Raw genomic sequence first — 25968 nt, 5'->3', positions numbered from 1 at the left:
TATTAATATGTATCGCAGCCAATGAGATTGCTGCTAACGTAGAACCTTTCCTCCTTGCGGATCACACTCGCGCAGTGATACCTGAACGCTCGAGGTATTATAACGAGTATACAGACCTCGAATTAGTGAGTCTGCCTTAGTCTGCCTTAGTCTGCATTAGTCTGTAGTCAAGTTTCAGTCCGCACCTAATAAGATTATCATATTCCTGTACATAGCCATGTAGATAAATGAATAGACACTTTGTCAAGTATCAGAGATATGTGAGAATAAGATTAACGTACCAAGACCAAAGGAAGTACAGATTGTTAATTGTAAATAGCATCCAGAACCAAGTTAAGTTTTTTTATGCTTGTTATTATTTTAATAAATGTGTGTGAAAATTAATCAACTTCTGTTTAAAGTTGGTCACCGTCAATCTGCTACTCTAAGTGTGCAAGTGGCATTTCTATCGTCTGACCTAATGGCAGAAGATAAACACGCCACGATAAGACCACGAGACATATTGCTGACACTCGCCTACTTCGTTAGAGCGACAGGTCAAATAATCTGATGGTGTGTGTACCGAAGGTCTTACAGTACGCACACCACAGGTTTGATAGTCAGGGTGTGATCCAATTAAACCCTGCTGGAGACACTTCCAAGCAGATGTCTAAGGAGGAATGGCAGCCCACTATTCCTGAAGAAGCGAAAACAGAGCAGATAGTGATGTTGGACACTAGGGTCTCGCGTGATGTCTAAATTCTAACTGATCCATTGGCTTCAGGTTGGAACACTGGGCAGGCCAGTCCATTCCAGGAATGTCATTGCCCATAAACACAATTGCCTCACAGATGCTGCTTTATGACAGGGTGCATTGTCATGCTGATATGAACAATCGTCTACGAACTGTTCCTACTGTATGCAGGAGATAATTCCGTGCAGTGTGTGCATATCCTTCCACATTTAGGGTTTTGTATACTGCAGTAAGGGTACACACGCTAACCAGTGAACCACAGAAAACACCCGCTGTGCCAGGGCCCCAGCTCTTCCACACTTCACTGTTCGCACTACACATGACGGCAGCGATGGTTCCCCAGGTATTCATCAAACAATCTTCCATCGGACTGCCACAGGGTGCAGCGTGATTGATCACTCCAAATAGCCCATTTCCCAGTCACCCGCTGTCCAGTGGCGTCCCTCTCTACACTACCACAAGCGTTGCTTAGCGTTCACTACAGAAACATACGGCTTTTGAGAAGCTATCAACCATTGTAATCCGTTCTTTTTAACTCCCTGTGCACAGCCATGTGCTGCAAGCACATGGAAACGCATGGCTGCCTTCTCTTCCCTGACGCATTGGTCAGGAATGTATTGCGAATACATAGAAAGAAGGATCCTTTATTGTATGATTATATGATAGCGGAACAAACACTGGTAGCAGTTACTTCTGTAAAATATCTGGGAGTATGCGTGCGGAACGATTTGAAGTGGAATGATCATATAAAATTAATTGTTGGTAAGGCGGGTGCCAGGTTGAGATTCATTGGGAGAGTGCTTAGAAAATGTAGTCCATCAACAAAGGAGGTGGCTTACAAAACACTCGTTCGACCTATACTTGAGTATTGCTCATCAGTGTGGGGTCCGTACCAGATCGGGTTGACAGAGGAGATAGAGAAGATCCAAAGAAGAGCGGCGTGTTTCGTCACGGGGTTATTTGGTAACCGTGATAGCGTTACGGAGATGTTTAATAAACTCAAGTGGCAGACTCTGCAAGAGAGGCGCTCTGCATCGTGGTGTTGCTTGCTCGCCAGGTTTCGAGAGGGCGAGTTTCTGGATGATGTATCGAATATATTGCTTCCCCCTACTTATACCTCCCGAGGAGATCACGAATGTAAAATTAGAGAGATTAGAGCGCGCACGGAGGCTTTCAGACAGTCGTTCTTCCCGCGAACCATACGCGACTGGAACAGAAAAGGGAGGTAATGACAGTGGCACGTAAAGTGCCCTCCGCCACACACCGTTGGGTGGCTTGCGGAGTATAAATGTAGATGTAGATGTAGATGTAGAGGAAGTTCAAAAATGTTCAAATGTGGGTGAAATCTTAATAGCACTTAACTGCTAAGGTCATCAGTCCCTAAGCTTACACACTACTTAACCTAAATTATCCTAAGGACAAACACACACATCCATGCCCGAGGGAGGACTCGAACCTCCGCCGGGATCAGCCGTGCAGTCCATGACTGCAGAGCCCAGGCCGCTGGGATAATACCGCGCGGCTGGAGGAAGTTCGTTTTATGGAAATAAAACATCGTTAGTGGTCCGTAATGAAATATTTGTGTTGTTTTCTAGATCGAAAAACAGTTCGTCATAAAAGATGTTGACTTTTCTTACGGTATTTCTGAGCGATTTTCGCCCACACCAGGAAACCCGCCTGCTTGCACGTTTTTGAGGTATTATCTCGTTTGGCAATGTTGTTTCGCCCATAACCTCACGCTGCTTTGGAGAACTATGCACGTCTTGATGTGGATGTGGCACGACTACTGTTTGTTTGCATGTTTCTGAAAGTGTTCAAATGCGTGTGAATTCCTAAGGGACCAAACTGCTTAGGTCATCAGTCCCTAACTTAAACTAACTTATGCTAAGAACAACACACACACCTATGCCCGAGGGAGGACTCGAATCTCCGGCGGGAGGGGCCGCGCAGTCCGTGACATGACGCCTTAAACCGGGCGGCTGCTCCGCGCGGCTGCATGTTTCTGATTAAAGAGACCTGTGCGCTTTTGTGTGAATAGGGTTACCAACCTAAACGTTAGTTTTCCTTTGATCTGAAATTGTTCTCTTCCTCTGCGACGCGTCGAATGTGTGTTACGTCGCTGAGTTATACACTCCTGGAAATTGAAATAAGAACACCGTGAATTCATTGTCCCAGGAAGGGGAAACTTTATTGACACATTCCTGGGGTCAGATACATCACATGATCACACTGACAGAACCACAGGCACATAGACACAGGCAACAGAGCATGCACAATGTCGGCACTAGTACAGTGTACATCCACCTTTCGCAGCAGTGCAGGCTGCTATTCTCCCATGGAGACGATCGTAGAGATGCTGGATGTAGTCCTGTGGAACGGCTTGCCATGCCATTTCCACCTCGCGCCTCAATTGGACCAGCGTTCGTGCTGGACGTGCAGACCGCGTGAGACGACGCTTCATCCAGTCCCAAACATGCTCAATGGGGGACAGATCCGGAGATCTTGCTGGCCAGGGTAGTTGACTTACACCTTCTAGAGCACGTTGGGTGGCACGGGATACTTGCGGACGTGCATTGTCCTGTTGGAACAGCAAGTTCCCTTGCCGGTCTAGGAATGGTAGAACGATGGGTTCGATGACGGTTTGGTAGAACGATGGGTTCGATGACGGTTTGGATGTACCGTGCACTATTCAGTGTCCCCTCGACGATCAGCAGTGGTGTACGGCCAGTGTAGGAGATCGCTCCCCACACCATGATGCCGGGTGTTGGCCCTGTGTGCCTCGGTCGTATGCAGTCCTGATTGTGGCGCTCACCTGCACGGCGCCAAACACGCATACGACCATCATTGGCACCAAGGCAGAAGCGACTCTCATCGCTGAAGACGACACGTCTCCATTCGTCCCTCCATTCACGCCTGTCGCGACACCACTGGAGGCGGGCTGCACGATGTTGGGGCGTGAGCGGAAGACGGCCTAACGGTGTGCGGGACCGTAGCCCAGCTTCATGGAGACGCTTGCGAATGGTCCTCGCCGATACCCCAGGAGCAACAGTGTCCCTAATTTGCTGGGAAGTGGCGGTGCGATGCCCTACGGTACTGCGTAGGATCCTACGGTCTTGGCGTGCATCCGTGCGTCGCTGCGGTCCGGTCCCAGGTCGACGGGCACGTGCACCTTCCGCCGACCACTGGCGACAACATCGATGTACTGTGGAGACCTCACGCCCCACGTGTTGAGCAATTCGGCGGTACGTCCACCCGGCCTCCCGCATGCCCACTATACGCCCTCGCTCAAAGTCCGTCAACTGCACATACGGTTCACGTCCACGCTGTCGCGGCATGCTACCAGTGTTAAAGACTGCGATGGAGCTCCGTATGCCACGGCAAACTGGCTGACACTGACGGCGGCGGTGCACAAATGCCGCGCAGCTAGCGCCATTCGACGGCCAACACCGCGGTTCCTGGTGTGTCCGCTGTGCCGTGCGTGTGATCATTGCTTGTACAGCCCTCTCGCAGTGTCCGGAGCAAGTATGGTGGGTCTGACACACCGGTGTCAATGTGTTCTTTTTTCCATTTCCAGGAGTGTATTAGTATGCATTTATGTAATGTGTAAGAGAAATGAAATGGTAGTGCCAGAGTTGAAGATCTCGCAATGACAGAGGTGGGTTGGGGAGAAAGGTGAGTGTACAGTAAATGATAAGTAGGGGAACGGAGAGTAAGTTGGTAATGAAATGGAGGAAAAGGGGTGAGGAGGCAGAAGAGAAATGAAAGAGGAGAGGGAAGTAGGGAGGGAGGGCAGAGTCAGAGCGAAAGAGGGATGGGAAACAAAAGGCTTTTCTTTTTTTTCCGGTACGTAATTTTTTAAAATGATTTTATATATTGTATGATTTGCAATATTTATTTGGTTATCGGGTGACTGCTTATTGTGTGTTAACCCACGGTGTAGGTCTGAGTTTTCTTGAAGAGGGACGAGGTGTCTGCTGATATTTATGATGCTCCTACCTTTTTCTATTGTGTACGGTTTATGATATTCCTGTTGAAGGTTCTCCTCAAACCTTGAGCGTCTTATATTGTATTTCCACGCTCTGATGTGCTCTTTACCTCTTGTGTCAAATGTCCTCACAGTCATCTCAATGTAGATTTTTTCCGCAATCCCTACATCTTAGGTAGCAGGTATCACATTGTAGGTATCTGTCTTGTGTTGGCTTCAGTTCTAGGATTTGTTACTGTACTGAATTATTCCCCTTTCAGGCGATGCTTATGCCCTGTTTGTCGAATATGTTATCTCTTTTGCACATCAGTTTATTATGGTAGGTCATTGAGGTTTTTGCTTAAATTATGGTAGGAATCGTTTTCTTTCCTTGGTCAAATAACGGAGCGAATGAGTTACTGAAACTTGCACACCCGCTGGTTGCTACTGTTATCTCCTGACGCTGGTTTTTTGGTTGATGGATTTGGGGGAGGGGACCAAACAGCGAGGTCATCAGTCCCATCGGAATAGGGAAGGATGGGGAAGGAAGTCGCCCGTGCCATTTCAAAGGAACCATCCCGGCATCTACCTGAAGTGATTTAGGGAAATGACAGAAAACCTAAATCAGGATGGCCGGACACGGATTTGAACTGTTGTCTTCCCGAATGCGAGTCCAATGTGCTAACATAAGATTTCTGAAAACGTAGTCAGCGAAATTAAAAGAAGTTGGTGCAGATTTGTAGTTCTGAGTTTAGAGGGCAGCATACTCTAAGCCTTATTTCATACCAATGAACCATTTTAATGTTATAATTTATATTCACTGGCGAATAATGATCAATAACTGACATTACGATGCATTCCAACTGAAACTGTTCCTTCATAGTTCTGTATTAAGTTATCTAAGCATGAACGTGTTTTCTGATTGGCTACCTATGTCACACTCAGAACGGTGGGTCTGACCAGCCCTATTAACACCCGTTCCCTCCAAGCACAGTCAGCATTTACACGAGCGTCGGGGGTCGACGCAACTCATCTAGCAGTGTCCATCCACCGCTCTGGGTATAATTTATTACTATTTATCTCATTTATATATATATTTTTATATGATTGTTATAACGTCTATATTACTTTGGCAATATATCTTTACAGAGTCTGAAGATGACTCTTTCATAGAGTCCAAACCGGTCAGTCACTCCAATAAAATTTTTTTTTAACAAGATTGCGATCAAGACTGTTTTAAATTTTAATTTAAATCAATGTGCTAACCACTGCGTCACCCCCCTCGATCCTGACGCTGGTTTTCTATGATTGAGTGATGGCAGTTGTTCACGGTGCGTTTTTTTCTGCATAGGGCATATTATGGCTTGTGGCCCTGCATACCTAAGTTTCAAATTTCCTTGCACAGAGCCACCTCAGTGCATTTGTTGCAATAACGGCGGTTGTCGAATACGTCTGTTAGATGAATCAGCTTAAGTTGTTGGAAGGTTTTATACGCCAGTAGATACTCAAGTTTCAAGCCGCGTTTGGTCAGAAGGAAGTAAGTGACCATTTGGTGTTCAGACAACAACAGGTCAATATCTTAACTAATTACTGCAAACCCTTACGTTACCTGTTTCCGTATATTAACAGCGATTTTCAGATAGTCGCATGACAGTCTTATAAACACTAGTAACATGGCTACTAAACATAATAGAAAAATAAAATAAAATACGTCAATAAATTACACTTTTACCATGTGACTGCGAGGTGTATGCATATTTTATTGACATATTTTGTGCCATTTTTCCTGATTTATAGTGTGATTGTAACTAGTGTACACAGATTATGACGGAAGTATTTGGGCAGTATTGTCACATGTGAAAAAGGCTGTCAATCCGCCGCAACCAGAAATATGGATATTAATAGTAAGTAGTGGCGATATTGACGTAATTAATTCTTGTCTGGTTCCAAAGTCCTTTAAAAATAAATTTCTAAGTTGTCATTACGAGCCGGTCGAAGTGGCCGAGCGGTTCTAGGCGCTACAGTCTGGAACCGCGTGACCGCTCCGGTCGCAGGTTCGAATCCTGCTTCGGGCATGGATGTGTGTGATGTCCTTAGGTTAGTTAGGTTTAAGTAGTTCTAAGTTACAGCGGACTGATGACCTCAGCAGTTAAGTCCCATAGTGCTCAGAGCCATTCAAACCATGTTTTGTCATTACGAAAGAAGGAGGAAGATAAAGGAAAAAATGGTTCAAATGGCTCTGAGCACTATGGGACTTAACATCAGTCCCCTAGAACTTAGAACTACTTAAACCTAACTAACCTAAGGATATCAGACACATCCATGCCCGAGCGGTCGCGCGGTTCCAGACTGAAGCGCCTAGAACCGCTCGGCCACACCGGCAGGCGAAGATAAAGAACCTTATGTTGTTCAACTGCACTTTGTGATATAGCAAGTTACATTTATATCTACATGGATACTCTGCAAATCACATTTAAGTGCCTGGTAGAAGAAAAGGTTTCAGGAGAATATGGGCTTGGGACAAGGAATGATTGAGGAGAAAGACTAATTGAAATCTGTAACAAGTTTCAGCTAGTAATAGCGAATACCCTGTTCAAGAATCACAAGAGGAGGAGGTATACTTGGAAAAGGCCGCGAGATACGGGAAGATTTCAATTAGATTACATCATGGTCAGACAGAGATTCCGAAATCAGATACTGGATTGTAAGGCGTACCCAGGAGCAGATATAGACTCAGATCACAATATAGTAGTGATGAAGAGTAGGCTGAAGTTCAAGACATTAGTCAGGAACAATCATTCCACAAAGAAGTGGGATACGGAAGTACTAAGGAATGACGAGATACATTTGAAGTTCTCTAACGCTATAGATACAGCAAAAAGGAATAGCGCAGTAGGCAGTACAGTTGAAGAGGAATGGACATCTCTAAAAAGGGCCATCACAGAAGTTGGGAAGGAAAACATAGGTACAAAGAAGGTAGCTGCGAAGAAACCATGGGTAACAGAAGAAATACTTCAGTTGATTGATGAAAGGAGGAAGTACAAACATGTTCCGGGAAAATCAGGAATACAGAAATACAAGTCGCTGAGGAATGAAATGAAATAAATAGGAAGTGCAGGGAAGCTAAGACGAAATGGCTGCAGGAAAAATGTGAAGACATCGAAAAAGATATGATTGTCGGAATGACAGACTCAGCATACAGGAAAGTCAAAACAACCTTTGGCGACATTAAAAGCAACGGTGGTAACATTGAGAGTGCAACGGGAATTCCACTGTTAAATGCAGGGGAGAGAGCAGGTAGGTGGCAAGAATACATTGCAAGCGTCTACGAGGGTGAAGATTTGTCTGATGTGATAGAAGAAGAAACAGGAGTCAATTTAGAAGAGATAGGGGATCCAGTATTAGAATCGGAATTTAAAAGAGCTTTGGAGGACTTTCGGTCAAATAAGGCAGAAGGGATAGATAAAATTCCATCAGAATTTCTAAAATCATTGGGGGAAGTGGCAACAAAACGACTATTCACGTTGGTGTGTAGAATATATGAGTCTGGCGACATACCATCTGACTTTCGGAAAAGCATCATCCACACAATTCCGAAGACGGCAAGAGCTGACAAGTGCGAGAATTATCGCACAATCAGCTTAACAACTCATGCATCGAAGCTGCTTACAAGAATAACATACAGAAGAATGGAAAAGAAAATTGAGAATGCGCTAGGTGACGATCAGTTTGGCTTTAGGAAAAGTAATGGGACGAGAGAGGCAATTCTGACGTTACGGCTAATAATGGAAGCAAGGCTAAAGAAAAATCAAGACACTTTCATAGGATTTGTCGACCTGGAAAAAGCGTTCGACAATATAAAATGGTGCAAGCTGTTCGAGATTCTGAAAAATGTAGGGGTAAGCTATAGGGAGAGACGGGTCATATACAATGTGTACAACAACCAAGAGGGAATAATAAGAGTGGACCATCAAGAACGAAATGCTGGTATTACGAAGGGTGTAAGACAAGGCTGTAGCCTTTCGCCCCTACTCTTCAATCTGTACATCGAGGAAGCAATGATGGAAATAAAAGAAAGGTTCAGGAGTGGAATTAAAATACAAGGTGAAAAGTTATCAATGAAACGATTCGCTGATGACATTGCTATCCTGAGTGAAAGTGAAGAAGAATTAAATGATCTGCTGAATGGAATGAACAGTCTAATGAGTACACAGTATGGTTTGAGAGTAAATCGGAGAAAGACGAAGGTAATGAGAAGTAGTAGAAATGAGAACAGCGAGAAACTTAACATCAGGATTGATGGTCACGAAGTCAATGAAGTTAAGGAATTCTGCTACCTAGGCAGTAAAATAACCAAAGACGGACGGAGCAAGGAGGACATCAAAAGCAGACTCGCTATGGCAAAAAAGGCATTTCTGGCCAAGAGAACTCTACTAATATCAAATACCAGCCTTAATTTGAGGAAGAAATTTCTGAGGATGTACGTCTGGAGTACAGCATTGTATGGTAGTGAAACATGGACTGTGGGAAAACCGGAACAGAAGAGAATCGAAGCATTTGAGATGTGGTGCTATAGACGAATGTTGAAAATTAGGTGGACTGATAAGATAGGGAATGAGGAGGTTCTACGCAGAATCGGAGAGGAAAGGAATATGTGGAAAACACTAATAAGGAAAAGGGACAGGATGATAGGACATCTGCTAAGACATGAGGGAATGACTTCCATGGTACTAGAGGGAGCTGTAGAGGGCAAAAACTGTAGAGGAAGACAGAGATTGGAATACGTCAAGCAAATAATTGAGGACGTAGGTTGCAAGTGGTACTCTGAGATGAAGAGGTTAGCACAGGAAAGGAATTCGTGGCGGGCCGCATCAAACCAGTCAGTAGACTGATGACGAAAAAAAAAAAGAGGCTGCGTGATGAATTAGATTATATTTGATACAATAATTTAAGAAAAATCGATAGAATATTCCCACAATTTTTTGAGTCAGAAAAAGCATTCCACAATGTAAAATTGGGGCGAAGTCTTTAAATTCTCAAATAAATGTACGCTACAGGGAGGACGGATAATGTACCACATGTAGAGAAACCAGCAGGGTGACGAGAACAATGAGAAGTACAGAGCCGGAGTGTTTTGATCCCTTTCTATTTCTGTTGTACGAGAATCGTTTAGCGAGTAATGCTACACTTTTTTTTTACAAGAGGCTGGTTTTATTCAGGATACCAATACACGATATTATTCCCCATTCTTTTGGTTACAAAAACCTATTATTCTACATCATCTTCGTTTAATGCTATGGACTTACGCCACATCACTGGCAAGTTCGGTATGCCCACATGGTGCCACTCTACAGGTCGACATCAGAGCCAACGTCTTTCTGCATCGCATCAATAAACTCCCCATTTCCCATGCATGGCTTCTTGCGGAGTGCATCCTTCATTGGGTCAAACAGATAGAAGTCGGAGGGCGCGAGATATGGACTTTAGGGTGGATGAGGAAGAACAGTCGCCGGCCGCGGTGGTCTAGCGGTTCTGGCGCTGCAGTCCGGAACCGCGGGACTGCTACGGTCGCAGGTTCGAATCGTGCCTAGGGCATGGGTGTGTGTGATGTCCTTAGGTTAGTTAGGTTTAAGTAGTTCTAAGTTCTAGGGGACTTACGACCTAAGATGTTGAGTCCCATAGCGCTCAGAGCCATTTGAACCATTTGAAGAACAGTCCAATGAAGTTTTGTGAGCTCCTCTTGGATGCGTAGACTTACGTGAGTCCTTGAGCTGGAGAAGGTTAAGTTCGTTTGCATTTTTTGTGGCGACGAACATGCTGAAGTCGTTTGTTTCATAGCACTGTACTCTTCACAGCTGATCGTTGCACCATGAGAGAGGACATAAAATGAAATAACCCCTTCAGAGTCCAGTAAGACCGTCGCGATTACTTTACCAGCTGAGGGTGCAGCTTAAAACTTTTATTTTTTTCAGAGAAGAGGTGGTGTAGCGCCAGTCCATGGTATGCCATTTCTGAGCTGTGTGTGGCTCATGATCGTGCCATCTCTTATTTAACATCCTGTTTTTGCAGAACTGCCACCTCGTTATGTTAGTTTCAATTACTTGTGTCACTGGGGTGCTGCTTTGCCCGACCGTGAGCGGCAGCAGCAGCGCCGTATTTTCTTTGCTAGACTGCTATTATTTCCCGGTCATCGTCTGTCGACCAGTCAGTTGGAACGCACCAGCAGTTAGTTCGGACCTGACAGTATAATTGGCTGACATCGAAATAAGTGTCCAAGGAATAGAAAAGCAACTGGAATCACTCAATAGAGGAAAGTCCACTGGACCTGACGGGATACCAATTCGATTCTACACAGAGTACGCGAAAGAACTTGCCTCCCTTCTAACAGCCGTGTACCACAAGTCTATAGAGGAACGGAGGGTTCCAAATGATTGGAAAAGAGCACAGGTAGTCCCAGTCTTCAAGAAGGGTCGTCGAGCAGATGCGCAAAACTATAGACCTATATCCCTGACGTCGATCTGTTGTAGAATTTTAGAACATGTATTTTGCTCGCGTATCATGTCGTTTTTGGAAACCCAGAATCTACTCAGTAGGAATCAACATGGACTCCGGAAACAGCGGTCGTGTGAGACCCAACTCGCTTTATTTGTTCATGAGACCCTGAAAATATTAGATACAGGCTCCCAGGTAGATGCTATTTTCCTTGACTTCCGGAAGGCGTTCGATACAGTTCCGCACTGTCGCCTGATAAACAAAGTAAGAGCCTACGGAATATGAGACCAGCTGTGTGGCTGGATTGAAGAGTTTTTAGCAAACAGAACACAGCATGTTGTTATCAATGGAGAGACGTCTACAGACGTTAAAGTAACCTCTGGCGTGCCACAGGGGAGTGTTATGGGACCATTGCTTTTCACAATATATATAAATGACCTAGTAGATAGTGTCGGAAGTTCCATGCGGCTTTTCGCGGATCATGCTGTAGTATACAGAGAAGTTGCAGCATTAGAAAATTGTAGCGAAATGCAGGAAGATCTGCAGCGGATAGGCACTTGGTGCAGGGAGTGGCAACTGACCCTTAACATAGACAAATGTAATGTATTGCGAATACATAGAAAGAAGGATCCTTTGTTGTTGTTGTTGTGGTCTTCAGTCCTGAGACTGGTTTGATGCAGCTCTCCATGCTACTCTATCCTGTGCAAGCTTTTTCATCTCCCAGTACCTACTGCAACCTACATCCTTCTGAATCTGCTTAGTGTATTCATCTCTTGGTCTCCCTCTACGATTTTTACCCTCCACGCTGCCCTCCAATACTAAACTGGTGATCCCTTGATGCCTCAGAACATGTCCTACCAACCGATCCCTTCTTCTGGTCAAGTTGTGCCACAAACTTCTCTTCTCCCCAATCCTATTCAATACTTCCTCATTAGTTATGTGATCTACCCATCTAATCTTCAGCATTCTTCTGTAGCACCACATTTCGAAAGCTTCTATTCTCTTGTTGTCCAAACTATTTATCGTCCATGTTTCACTTCCATACATGGCTACACTCCATACGAATACTTTCAGAAATGACTTCCTGACACTTAAATCAATACTGGATGTTAACAAATTTCTCTTCTTCAGAAACGCTTTCCTTGCCATTGCCAGCCTACATTTTATATCCTCTCTACTTTTATATCCTCTCTACTTCGACCATCATCAGTTATTTTGCTCCCCAAATAGCAAAACTCCTTTACTACTTTAAGTGCCTCATTTCCTAATCTAATTCCCTCAGCATCACCCGACTTAATTAGACTACATTCCATTATCCTTGTTTTGCTTTTGTTGATGTTCATCTTATATCCTCCTTTCAAGACACTGTCCATTCCATTCAACTGCTCTTCCAAGTCCTTTGCTGTCTCTGATAGAATTACAATGTCATCGGCGAACCTCAAAGTTTTTATCTCTTCTCCATGAATTTTAATACCTACTCCGAATTTTTCTTTTGTTTCCTTTACTGCTTGCTCAATATACAGATTGAACAACATCGGGGAGAGGCTACAACCCTGTCTTACTCCCTTCCCAACGACTGCTTCCCTTTCATGTCCCTCGACTCTTATAACTGCCATCTGGTTTCTGTACAAATTGTAAATAGCCTTTCGCTCCCTGTATTTTACCCCTGCCACCTTTAGAATTTGAAAGAGAGTATTCCAGTCAACATTGTCAAAAGCTTTCTCTAAGTCTACAAATGCTAGAAACGTAGGTTTGCCTTTCCTTAATCTTTCTTCTAAGATAAGTCGTAAGGTCAGTATTGCCTCACGTGTTCCAGTGTTTCTACGGAATCCAAACTGATCTTCCCCGAGGTTGGCTTCTACTAGTTTTTCCATTCGTCTATAAAGAATTCGTGTTAGTATTTTGCAGCTGTGACTTATTAAGCTGATAGTTCGGTAATTTTCACATCTGTCAACACCTGCTTTCTTTGGGATTGGAATTATTATATTCTTCTTATTGTATGATTATACGATAGCGGAACAAACACTGGTAGCAGTTACTTCTGTAAAATATCTGGGAGTATGCGTGCGGAACGATTTGAAGTGGAATGATCACATAAAATTAATTGTTGGTAAGGCGGGCGCCAGGTTGAGATTCATTGGGGGAGGAAATGCAGTCCATCAACAAAGGAGGTGGCTTACAGATCACTCGTTCGACCTATACTTGAGTATTGCTCATCAGTGTGGGATCCGTACCAGATCGGGTTGACGGAGGAGATAGAGAAGATCCAAAGAAGAGCGGCGCGTTTCGTCACAGGGTTACTTGGTAACCGTGATAGCGTTACGGAGATGTTTATTAAACTCAAGTGGCAGACTCTGCAAGAGAGGCGCTCTGCATCGCGGTGTAGCTTGCTCGTCAGGTTTCGAGAGGGTGCGTTTCTGGATGAGGTATCGAATATATTGCTTCCCCCTACTTATACCTCCCGAGGAGATCACGAATGTAAAATTAGAGAGATTAGAGCGCGCACGGAGGCTTTCAGACAGTCGTTCTTCCCGCGAACCATACGCGACTGGAACAGGAAAGGGAGGTAATGACGGTGGCACGTAAAGTGCCCTCCGCCACACACCGTTGGGTGGCTTGCGGAGTATAAATGTAGATGTAGATGTAGATGTAGATGTTTGAGTTGGCACGTGGCCCTAGTTCAGTCGGGGCGCAGCAGCAGTGAGGTCCGGACCGCCATGACTCGCCCGACGGTTGCCGACACACACGATTGGAGTGGGGACGAATTTGGTTGGTCCTCTTGCCAGACGACGTGTATTTGGCCCGCGATCGCTTATGGGTTGGCTGTGTGTGGCGACTCGTAACTCGTCCCTGTTACTGTACAGTCACTGCCATTAGCATTGTCTGGTTCTTCGTGCAAATGTTCGTGAAACTGTGCGTAGCTTGTGTGATTTTGATTGACAAGTTATTTTAAATGTTGTCGGCGTACTGGCTCTGAGGAGTCGGTCGGTTCGCGTGGAGCAGTGAGGAATTCTCGGCGGGGTGTAGTTTGGCCGGGGCGCGCTGGCGGTCTCTACGCGGTGTCGGAGAGAGTAGCACTGTTCCCATTGCTACGAGGTCCGTGGCTCACCGACCCTGGACACGAAAGTTGACTTCTGATTTAACCTATCAGCAAGTCAAAACTGTTCACATTTTGGAGTACGTTATCGGCTGTTAGGATATTCCCGCGAGCAACCATGTGGTTTTCAAGTTGGAAAATTCTAGCCATCCTCTGGTGGAGTTTCACTGTATTTGGTTATTTGAACTGAAGTGCGCCAGGGGAATCTTCTGCCCTGTGGCTGTTAACGTTCCGGTTACGTAAATTTCAGGCAGTGTAGTTTCCTCATTGTGTTGTTGCTGTCCAGTATGGTGTGTATTTTGACAGCTCCGTGTAAGATTGGTTGTGGGCGCCAATACCTTCTACGTTGTTCCGTTGAACTCCCTGTTGTGCGCTGGTCGGCTGAAGTGGAAGTTATCTTGTCGGTGGGTCCACGGTCGGTTGGGTTGTCGTCGGACCGTGAATGGTTGGCTCGACTGCCTGTCTCGCCTAAGAGAATTACAGGCCGACCGTCGAACACCTGGGCTTCCTTCTGTGAACTGCCTTATGTTTTTTTTAATTTGATCTTCTTGTTGGTACTTGTGTGGCTTCTATCCGGTTTGGTGTTTTAAATTAGAGTTGTTTTACTCTTAAGGCCCTCAGACTAGTTTAAAGTACTGTTTCTTGTAAGCCCTTTCGCATTTAAAAAAATTTTTGAATTTGTATGTCTTCGGCCTTTATCTGATTTGAATTTAACTTGTTTACTTTAACCTATTGAATTTTTAAGTCTTCAGCCTTCAGCCGGTTTGAGTTTCAGTTGTTTGTTGTTAAGGCCTTCAGTCTAAATTAAAGAACTGTTTCAAGTAAGGACTTTGGTATTTAAAAAAAATAGCCGGTTTGGTGTTTTAAATTACAGTTGTTTTACTCTTAAGGCCCTCAGACTAGTTTAAAGTACTGTTTCACGTAAGCCCTTTCGCATTAAAAAAAATTTTGAATTTTTATGTCTTCGGCCTTTATCTGATTTGAATTTAACTTGTTTACTTTAACCTATTGAACTTTTTAAGTCTTCAGCCTTCAGCCGGTTTGAGTTTCAGTTGTTTGTTCAGTCTAAATTAAAGAACTGTTTCAAGTAAGGACTTTGGTATTTAAAAAAAAATTAATTTTTTGGAGTTTTAAGTGTTTGGCCTTCAGCCTATTTGAATTTTACTTGTTTACTTCAGCCTAACTAAAGAACTATTTTAAAATAAGGTTTGGCTTTTAAATTTCTGATTATGCTTGCATTTTAAGTTATTGGCCTTCAGCCGTTTTTAAATTAAAGTGGCTCTCAGCCGGTAATTAAGTCCCAAAGATTAAAGCCTATGATTAAAAAAATTTTTGGGCTCTTCTAATGTTTGATCAAATAATAAAGTTGTACGTTCGAGTGTAACTGACAGCCCCTTATTTTGGCCCCCTTCCACAATTTATTCTATCTGTCCTGTCCTGCAGGTTAAGCGGGGCATTTCACTTTCGTTTCCGGTTATAAGTGATGAACACATATTCCATCGCCCGTCACTATGTTACACAAAAAGTTCTCACCATCAGCCTCGTACCGCTCAAGTAATTCCGCACAGGTGGTCCTTCGTTGCTCCTTGTGGTATTCTGTCAGGCGGCGAAGAAACCAGCGAGCACTCGCCCTACCCCAGCTGGTGGACGAGTATGTCAGCACTACCGACAGAGCCTCCCAGTTCAACAGTGAGGTAGCTGTGATCCGTCGATCACCTCAAAAGAGAGTGTCCGCACGCTGCAACGGTGCAGGAGTTAGAGCTGTGTGCGGCTGGGCGGTATGCGGTAGATTGTACAGGTTTGTGCCACCTCGTTTTGATGACAGGCGCCTCGCCCAACGGCTCACCGTGCTTTTGTTCAGTGTGAGGTTTCCGTAGACATTCTGAAAGCGCCTCTGAATGTCTCTGGTGCTCTGGTTTTCCCAAAAAGAAACTCAGTGAGAGCTCTCTGTCTGGAGCGGATCTTCCGTTACAGACGCCACTTCGAAAGCCAATGTCCCGTTCCACTCATCGGAACTTCATGCAACTATAGGGATGAAGCGGGAATATTCTATGAGCGTCCACAGCAAATTAAGTACTTTTCAACCGAAACCGGCAGAGAAAAAATATGTTGTACTACTTATTGGACATGAAAAGATAATTAAATGGACACCCTAGCTGCAAACAGGCGTTGATGTACTTCATTCGGGACATGTTGAAAATGTGTGCCCCGACCGGGACTCGAACCCGGGATCTTCTGCTTACATGGCAGACGCTCTATCCATCTGAGCCACCGCGGGCACAGAGGATAGTGCGTCTGCAGGGACTTATCCCTGGCACGCTCCCCGTGAGATCCACATTCCCAACATGTCCACATCACTACATTCCTAGTACGCCTAATAGATGTTTGCCCATCATACTCATTACTCGTGGCAGATTAATCTACCAAGTCCCGTACGAGTTCAGGCATATCGTGTGCTTTCGCACAAGAAGGTCAATGGCCGGGAAGCCATATTTTAACTACACTCCTGGAAATGGAAAAAAGAACACATTGACACCGGTGTGTCAGACCCACCATACTTGCTCCGGACACTGCGAGAGGGCTGTACAAGCAATGATCACACGCACGGCACAGCGGACACACCAGGAACCGCGGTGTTGGCCGTCGAATGGCGCTAGCTGCGCAGCATTTGTGCACCGCCGCCGTCAGTGTCAGCCAGTTTGCCGTGGCATACGGAGCTCCATCGCAGTCTTTAACACTGGTAGCATGCCGCGACAGCGTGGACGTGAACCGTATGTGCAGTTGACCGACTTTGAGCGAGGGCGTATAGTGGGCATGCGGGAGGCCGGGTGGACGTACCGCTGAATTGCTCAACACGTGGGGCGTGAGGTCTCCACAGTACATCGATGTTGTCGCCAGTGGTCGGCGGAAGGTGCACGTGCCCGTCGACCTGGGACCGGACCGCAGCGACGCACGGATGCACGCCAAGACCGTAGGATCCTACGCAGTGCCGTAGGTGACCGCACCGCCACTTCCCAGCAAATTAGGGACACTGTTGCTCCTGGGGTATCGGCGAGGACCATTCGCAACCGTCTCCATGAAGCTGGGCTACGGTCCCGCACACCGTTAGGCCGTCTTCCGCTCACGCCCCAACATCGTGCAGCCCGCCTCCAGTGGTGTCGCGACAGGCGTGAATGGAGGGACGAATGGAGACGTGTCGTCTTCAGCGATGAGAGTCGCTTCTGCCTTGGTGCCAATGATGGTCGTATGCGTGTTTGGCGCCGTGCAGGTGAGCGCCACAATCAGGACTGCATACGACCGAAGCACACAGGGCCAACACCCGGCGTCATGGTGTGGGGAGCGATCTCCTACACTGGCCGTACACCACTGGTGATCGTCGAGGGGACACTGAATAGTGCACGGTACATCCAAACCGTCATCGAATCCATCGTTCTACCATTCCTAGACCGGCAAGGGAACTTGCTGTTCCAACAGGACAATGCACGTCCGCATGTATCCCGTGCCACCCAACGTGCTCTAGAAGGTGTAAGTCAACTACCCTGGCCAGCAAGATCTCCGGATCTGTCCCCCACTGAGCATGTTTGGGACTGGATGAAGCGTCGTCTCACGCGGTCTGCACGTCCAGCACGAACGCTGGTCCAACTGAGGCGCCAGGTGGAAATGGCATGGCAAGCCGTTCCACAGGACTACATCCAGCATCTCTACAATCGTCTCCATGGGAGAATAGCAGCCTGCATTGCTGCGAAAGGTGGATATACATTGTACTAGTGCCGACATCGTGCATGCTCTGTTGCCTGTGTCTATGTGCCTGTGGTTCTGTCAGTGTGATCATGTGATGTGTCTGACCCCAGGAATGTGTCAATAAAGTTTCTCCTTCCTGGGACAATGAATTCACGGTGTTCTTATTTCAATTTCCAGGAGTGTATATATGACGGGAGGACGACGGTTCAATCCCGTCTCCGGCCATCCCGATTTAGGTTTTCCGTGATTTCCCTAAATCGCTTCAGGCAAATGCCGGGATGGTTCCTTTGAAAGGGCACGGCCGATTTGCTTCCCAATCCTTCCCTAACCCGAGCCTGCGCTCCGTCTCTAATGACCTCGTTGTCGACGGGACGTTTAACACTAACCATACCACCACCACTATATGTGACGGTAGTATCTGTTCCCGAAAGAACAGTTACCGTGCAGCTAGGGTGTCCATTTAATTATCATTTCATTTCTAGCAAAGCTGCATGGTCATCCACGGTAATTGTTCTTTCGGGAACAGATACTACCGTCATATATACTTATTGGACACTCCTCTCATATAATGAGAAGTCAAAATCCCTCAATGCTAAACATAGACACTACTGAGCGGTAATTCGCCCAGAAGCAGTTTATGCTGCAGCATGTTTGACTAAAAAATAAGTAGGGCGATTATGCAAGCAAAAGGAACATGGAAGCAGAAAGGAACATCTTGGACCACTTAACCCGTAATAGTTGACTTTATACAAACACTGAAAAAATTTACAGACATGATTAGGAAAAGAATAATAGCTTTCTGTCACCGCATCGAGTAAATGTATCTCAATAGACTAACAAATGGCTGTTCACTTATTTCTGTCAGTTAAAAATGGATAACACATGGTGCAAAGGAATTGGAAGAAGCATGTCAGAATTCGGAATTCCTGTGCAAGATATTGAAGAACAACTGGCACTCAGAAAGAAATTGTAAGATTGCAAGGATTTCTGCGGAAAACGCAAGAGGAGTACTGGAGCCACTTGTACGGAAGAGAGAAGAGAGAAACATACGAAAGTAATGAGAGAAATGTGGAAGAAGAAGGTGAATGCACAATTGAATTAAACATAGTCCATAGGCGCTCATACGAAAAGTAAGAAAGAATAAATGATAATAATAATAAATAAATAAATAAATAAAAATAAATCAGTAAAGATGTGAAGACAGTGGATGAGGGTGAGAAAATACAACTGGCTGACACAGATGAGTGTTGTCATTGGTTGGTCTCTTAGTACGCTCTTCCAGGCGTCTCACCTTTCCTCCAGACCCCGGATGTCGATCCCCACCTCGTCCAGCAGCATACCTGGAACATACGATAAATCATGTACGTCACTCATCCACCGTATCACTGTAGAAGAAGGAAAAGGAAACAGGCACGAGGAGATACACTAAAATATACACAAAATATCGCAAGTAACAGCAAATCACAGTGCTGGACCAATCATCGTAGGAAGTAAACCGAATGGAGAAGTAAATCGAATGGAATCAGAAAAAAGTGCAAGCATTTTGCAGACGATTTTCCAATCTTTTCATAAAATCTGACAGAAGCGGATACTCGAATCAATCTTCAGAAAACTACTCAATAGAACTGTAAAAAGAAAATGCATGATAAATGTAAAAAAAAAATGCACCAAAATACATAGAAACACAAAGAGATGAGATAGATAAACTTTTCGTTCTCTGTGCCCACAAATGTTTATCTTAGTTCTTTTTTTTGCCACAAATACGCGAATTTTTCCGCTTATAGAACGATTGTGCAGAAATGTGGACTTTCTAGTTCTTAATTTTTAGCATTACAACGCAGCATCTTGCAAAGAACGATTGGCGTATTAGTTTAGACTTGATCCTATGCTGAAAATGGTTGCACATAAAAAAGGGAAACATTTATACGTACATGCTTATCATGCGTAAATGTTAGACAGACAGTCCGTGTTGTTCGCTAAATACTCTAGATGGTAAGAATCAGTCCACATTTGCATAAATTTAGTTCATTACTATGAAATGACACACTTTATGAACATCCTCTTACATGGACCTCTGGTCATACGGTAGGTGAAAGAAAAAGAAGTTAGATGTTCCACAATCAGCGATTGTGAAACTGTAATGAAAACATGGGATATGTTGATCTTTGTGACAGATTTTTATGATATTACGTATGTTACATTCGAACAATGGCTGGTATGGATTTTTAATTATTTTATATTTCACCTGATTGTCCACTTTTGGTCTGTGTACTACATTCGATATTCAACAAAACAGACTGCCATTAATTGACTACAAAATACGCGTTGACAAAGTTATAATTAATTACAAATACGTCATGCTAATTGCTAGGCAAAGAGGACATTCTTGTGCAGTGAATGCATCTGACACTGAAGATGCAGATGCTGTAAAAAAATCTGTATACATAGGCAAGAAGAGCACTTTTGAAACCGACACCAGAGGTTAGACCTGGCAATGCTTCGTGACGCAAAGAATGTCTCAAAACGCAGGAAACGTAGCTGCAATTCCGATCCAAGCGTCATGTATATCAAATATGAAATTTATGTATGTACTGTGGACAATACTTGTTCTGAAACTTATACCCAAACATAAAGATTCTTTTACTGGCAATACAAATTATTACGTACCACAAACGATTGTACAATTCTTATTTACTTGCATTTATAAAGCTATCTGAGATCATCAACAAAAGCATGTATTGGAAATCATATATTCCACACGTGTTAACATTTTAAGAAACCTATTTTCTGTGCATATTAGCATAGACAGTTCACTGTCTTAAATAAATAAAAATATTTTATTGTAACAGGAAGAGAAAATACAAGGCAAAGACTATTGTGCGATTGGAGGTTCACACACATGGACTCCGTTTATACCTTAGTGAACCAGAAAAAAAATTACTCTGCATTTGTGTCTTTCTTGCGAACTGTTTGTTGAAATCTATGAAAAGAAAAAAAATCCTGTGAATTTTTTCAATGTCTTGAGTAAGAGGATAAATATATTGGGGAAACCACAATTAGAATGTAATACAAAGATTTACGATAAATAAAAGGGTTAGTAGGAAAGAGCATATGATATGATTAAACATATCTGCAGGAAGAAATGTATTTCCAAAAATATAAACTAAAACACTGTGCCATAGTTTCAAGAACAGAATGTGTACATGTCTGTGAATGCTCAACGATGAAGTATATGCTGGAGACAACAGAGATATTTGCACGACAGACTCTCAGTAAAATAATGGGTGCAGTACAAAGTAGGGGCGGTGGGGGTCGCAAAATGAGAAGTAGTGAGGGATGCAGCAAAATTCACAGAAAATATAAGAAGTAAGGGCCAAGCGAAGGTTAATCTTCTTTGGACACCTTTACCGAATGGTTGAGAACAGGCTAACGGAACAAATATTCCTGTATTTTTGGAAAAATAAGTGAACAGCAGTACGGATTACAGAAATAAGAAAAGATCAACAAATAAACAACATCACAAAATCGGAAATAGCATAAATTTTTTAAGAATAAAATACTAACTTTAGAAGACAGAGCAGGGAGATGAAATGAGAAGTCGGGCACAATAGGGACAGAAGAAAGAGAAGACAACATTTGGGGAAAGATGATGGAGTACAAGAATAATATACAGAAGAATGGAAAAGAAAATTGAGAATGCGCTAGGTGACGATCAGTTTGGCTTTAGGAAAAGCAAAGGGACGAGAGAGGCAATTCTGACGTTGCGGCTAATAATGGAAGCAAGGCTAAAGAAAAATCAAGACGCTTTCATAGGATTTGTCGACCTGGAAAAAGCGTTCGACAATATAAAATGGTGCAAGCTGTTCGAGATCCTGAAAAAAGTAGGGGTAAGCTATAGGGAGAGACGGGTCATATACAATGTGTACAACAATCGAGAGGGAATAATAAGAGTGGACGATCAAGAACGAAGTGCTCGTATTAAGAAGGGTGTAAGACAAGGCTGTAGCCTTTCGCCCCTACTCTTCAATCTGTACATCGAGGAAGTAATGATGGAAATAAAAGAAAGGTTCAGGAGTGGAATTAAAATACAAGGTGAAAGGATATCAATGATACGATTCGCTGATGACATTGCTATCCTGAGTGAAAGTGAAGAAGAAGTAAATGATCTGCTGAACGGAATGAACAGTCTAATGAGTACACAGTATGGTTTGAGAGTAAATCGGAGAAAGACGAAGGTAATGAGAAGTAGTAGAAATGAGAACAGCGAGAAACTTAACATCAGGATTGATGGTCACGAAGTCAATGAAGTTAAGGAATTCTGCTACTGGGCAGTAAAATAACGAATGACGGACGGAGCAAGGAGGACATCAAAAGCAGACTCGCTATGGCAAAAAAGGCATTCCTGGCCAAGAGAAGTGTACTAATATCAAATACCGGCCTTAATTTGAGGAAGAAATTTCTGAGGGTGTACGTCTGGAGTACAGCATTGTATGGTAGTGAAACATGGACTGTGGGAAAACCGGAACAGAAGAGAATCGAAGCATTTGAGATGTGGTGCTATAGACGAATGTTGAAAATTAGGTGGACTGATAAGGTAAGGAATGAGGAGGTTCTACGCAGAATCGGAGAGGAAAGGAATATGTGGAAAACACTGATAAGGAGAAGGGACAGGATGATAGGACATCTGCTAAGACATGAGGGAATGACTTCCATGGTACTAGAGGGAGCTGTAGAGGGCAAAAACTGTAGAGGAAGACAGAAATTGGAATACGTCAAGCAAATAATTGAGGACGTAGGTTGCAAGTGGCACTCTGAGATGAAGAGGTTAGCACAGGAAAGGAATTCGTGGCGGGCCGCATCAAACCAGTCAGTAGACTGATGACCAAAAAAAAAAAGAAAAAGATGGAGTACTGGAGAAAAAGGAAACAACGAAAAAGAAAGAAAAGAAACGGAAGCTGTTGCGTCACAGCAGTTTCTTAATATGTGAGTTTCAACAGGTGTTGCCTATCTTGCGCATGGACTACTCAGTTTGTATATTTTGCTTATTTTTTTCATAGTTCCACACAACTACTTCCTGTTTTCTAGATTGATCTGTGTTCAGTTTTTCAAGGCCTATCCACTGTGCCAACTTATAACTAAATCTGAGGGGAGTGCGGTGGGGAGGTTCCCTTGTCAGAACCATTTGAACAGTCGCATAGTGATGTGGCCTGATGGCTTAGTGAGAACCGTTATGTTGTTTCTCAGATGTGGCGACAGCTTATAGAGACAGTATCCCGAAGATCACGACAGGGGCGACCACGGGTGACGTCAGAAAGAGAGGACCGTAATTTGGTTGTAACGGCACGACGGTGCCGCCTTAGTACTGCACTTCAACTGGAATTTGACCCCGCAGCATCCACTGGACGAGTTCTATCGAGGCAAACTGTGTACGGAAGGCTTCTGCAGAGTGGTCTTTATTGTACCTTCTGTACATGTACCTCTGATACGCCTTCACAGAAGGGAACGTCTAGAGTGGAGTCGTCGACTCGCCACCTGTGGGCCAATGTTTTTTTCACAGATGAGTCGCGATTAATGACGTGCATTCAAGTTCTAAGGCGACAATTGTTTTTTTCTAATTAACTACTCAACCGAAATCGATGAAACTGGCGTTACTTCTCGAAGTAATCGCCCTGCAGACGTACACATTTTCCACAACGCTGACGCCATGATTCCATGGCAGCGGCGAAGGCTTCATTAGGAGTCTGTTTTGACCACTGGAAAATCGCTGAGGCAATAGCAGCACGGCTGGTGAATGTGCGGCCACGGCGAGTGTCTTTCATTGTTGGAAAAAGCCAAAAGTCACTAGGCGCCAGGTCAGGTGAGTAGGGAGCATGAGGAATCACGCCAAAGTTGTTATCACGAAGAAACTGTTGCGTAACGTTAGCTCGATGTGTGGGTGCATTCTCTCGGTGAAACAGCACATGCGCAGCCCTTCCCGAACGTTTTTGTTGCAGTGCAGGAAGGAATTTGTTCTTCAAAACATTTTCGTAGGATGCACCTGTTACCGTAGTGCCCTTTGACACGCAATGGGTAAGGATTACGCCCTCGCTGTCACAGAACGTGGACACCATCATTTTTTCAGCACTGGCGGTTACCCGAAATTTTTTTGGTGGCGGTGAATCTGTATGCTTCCATTGAGCTGATTGGCGCTTTGTTTCTGGATTGAAAAATGGCATCCACGTCTCATCCATTGTCACAAACGACGAAAAGAAAGTCCTATTCGTGCTGTCGTTGCGTGTCAACATTGCTCGGCAACGTGCCACACGGGCAGCCGTGTGGTCGTCCGTCAGCGTTTGTCACACCCACCTGGATGACACTTTTCGCATTTTCTCGTCGTCATGCAGGATTATGTGCACAGAACCCACAGAAATGCCAACTCTGGAGGCGATCTGTTCAACAGTCATTCGGCGATCCCCCAAAACAATTCTCTCCACTTTCTCAATCGTGTCGTCAGACCGACTTGTGTGAGCCTGAGGTTGTTTCAGTTTGTTGTCACACGATGTTCTGCCTTCATTAAACTGTCGCGCCCACGAACGCACTTTCGACACACCCATAACTCCATCACCACATGTCTCCTTCAACTGTCGATGAATTTCAATTGGTTTCATACCACGCAAATTCAGAAAACGAATGATTGCACACTGTTTGAGTAAGGAAAACGTCGCCATTTTAAGTATTTAAAACAGTTCTCATTCTCGCCGCTGGCGGTAAAATTCCATCTGCCGTTCAGTGCTGCCACCTCTGGGACGTATTGACAATGAATGCGGCCTCATTTTAATACAATGCGCATGTTTCTATCTCTTTCCAGTCCGGAGAAAAAAAATCGGAGGCCTTAGAACTTGAATGCACCTCGTAGTCTGGAGAGTCATTCTCGACGGACTCGCATCTGGAGGGAGCGTGGAACACGATTTCAGGACCCAAACATTGTGGAAAGAGACCGATATGGAGGAGGATCCATAATGATGTTGGCAGGGATTATGTTGACCACTCGGACCGCTCTTCATGAAATTGTATCAGTGAATCGGCAACGTTTATCTGCTGTCAGGTATCGTGATGAGATCTTGGGACATCATGTGTGGTTGTTGCGAGATGCTTTGGGCCCAGACTTGGTAATGATGGGCGACAATCCTGGACCTCATAGAGCACGGGTGGTTGATGTTTTCTTGGAAACGGAAGATATTGCACGCATAATGTGGCCTCGCTCTCCTGATTTGAATCCCACAGAGCATATTTCGGATGTACGAGGTGCATTCAAGTTCTAAGGCCTCCAATTTTTTTTGTCTGGACTGGAAAGAGATAGAAACATGCGCATTGTTTTAAAATGAGGCCGCGTTCATTGTCAATACGTCCCAGAGATGGCAGCACCGTACGGCAGATGGAATTTTACCGCCAGCGGCGAGAATGAGAACTGTTTTAAATACTTAAAATGGCGACATTTTCCTTACTCGAACAGCGTGCAATCATTCGTTTTTCTGAATTTGCGGGGTGTGAAACCAATGGTGTGGAGGATGTACCGCTGGACATTCGACAATGGGCGTACTTCCAGCATGATGCGGTTCCGCCCATTTCTGCATTGCTGAGGAATCATCTGAGACAACATTCGAGAATCGATGGATCGGCTGAGGTGGGCCACCCAAGTCACGAGACCTCACATGTCTGAATTTTTTCCGCTGCGGGCATATGAAGCAGCTGGTGTGTGCGTCCGTTGTGGAGACAGAAGACAACCTCGTCCATAGAACTGCCATCGCTGCTGACACCATTGCACACACGCGAGGAATCTTAGAAAGGACAGGCCAGCGAATGATCCGACGATGTACTTCGTGCATGCAGGCCAATCGTCGCTCATTCGAGCAGTTGCTGTGAGTGCCACTGCAGTAATTAGCAAGCTAAACTGACTTCTGT

General features: G+C 44.6%; 1 protein-coding gene and 1 non-coding gene across 2 annotated transcripts in view; both read right to left on the bottom strand.

Annotated features, from left to right (window-relative positions):
* LOC126426557 (high affinity cGMP-specific 3',5'-cyclic phosphodiesterase 9A) overlaps positions 1–25968 on the bottom strand; it is a 279681-nt gene that overhangs the window by 207972 nt on the left and 45741 nt on the right. Inside the window, exon 3 of the mRNA XM_050088457.1 lies at positions 19319–19367. Coding sequence (XP_049944414.1) covers positions 19319–19367 — 49 coding nt within the window. The remainder of the gene's footprint in view (positions 1–19318; positions 19368–25968) is intronic.
* On the bottom strand, positions 16491–16565 carry Trnat-ugu (transfer RNA threonine (anticodon UGU)). Its single transcript has one exon. It is a non-coding gene; the product is annotated as a tRNA-Thr (tRNA).

Source organism: Schistocerca serialis, chromosome 11 (genome assembly GCF_023864345.2).
Source record: "Schistocerca serialis cubense isolate TAMUIC-IGC-003099 chromosome 11, iqSchSeri2.2, whole genome shotgun sequence".
Lineage (NCBI taxonomy): Eukaryota > Metazoa > Arthropoda > Insecta > Orthoptera > Acrididae > Schistocerca > Schistocerca serialis.
The sequence above is the reverse complement of the archived record's forward strand: the minus strand, read 5'-3'. Positions and strand labels throughout refer to the sequence as shown.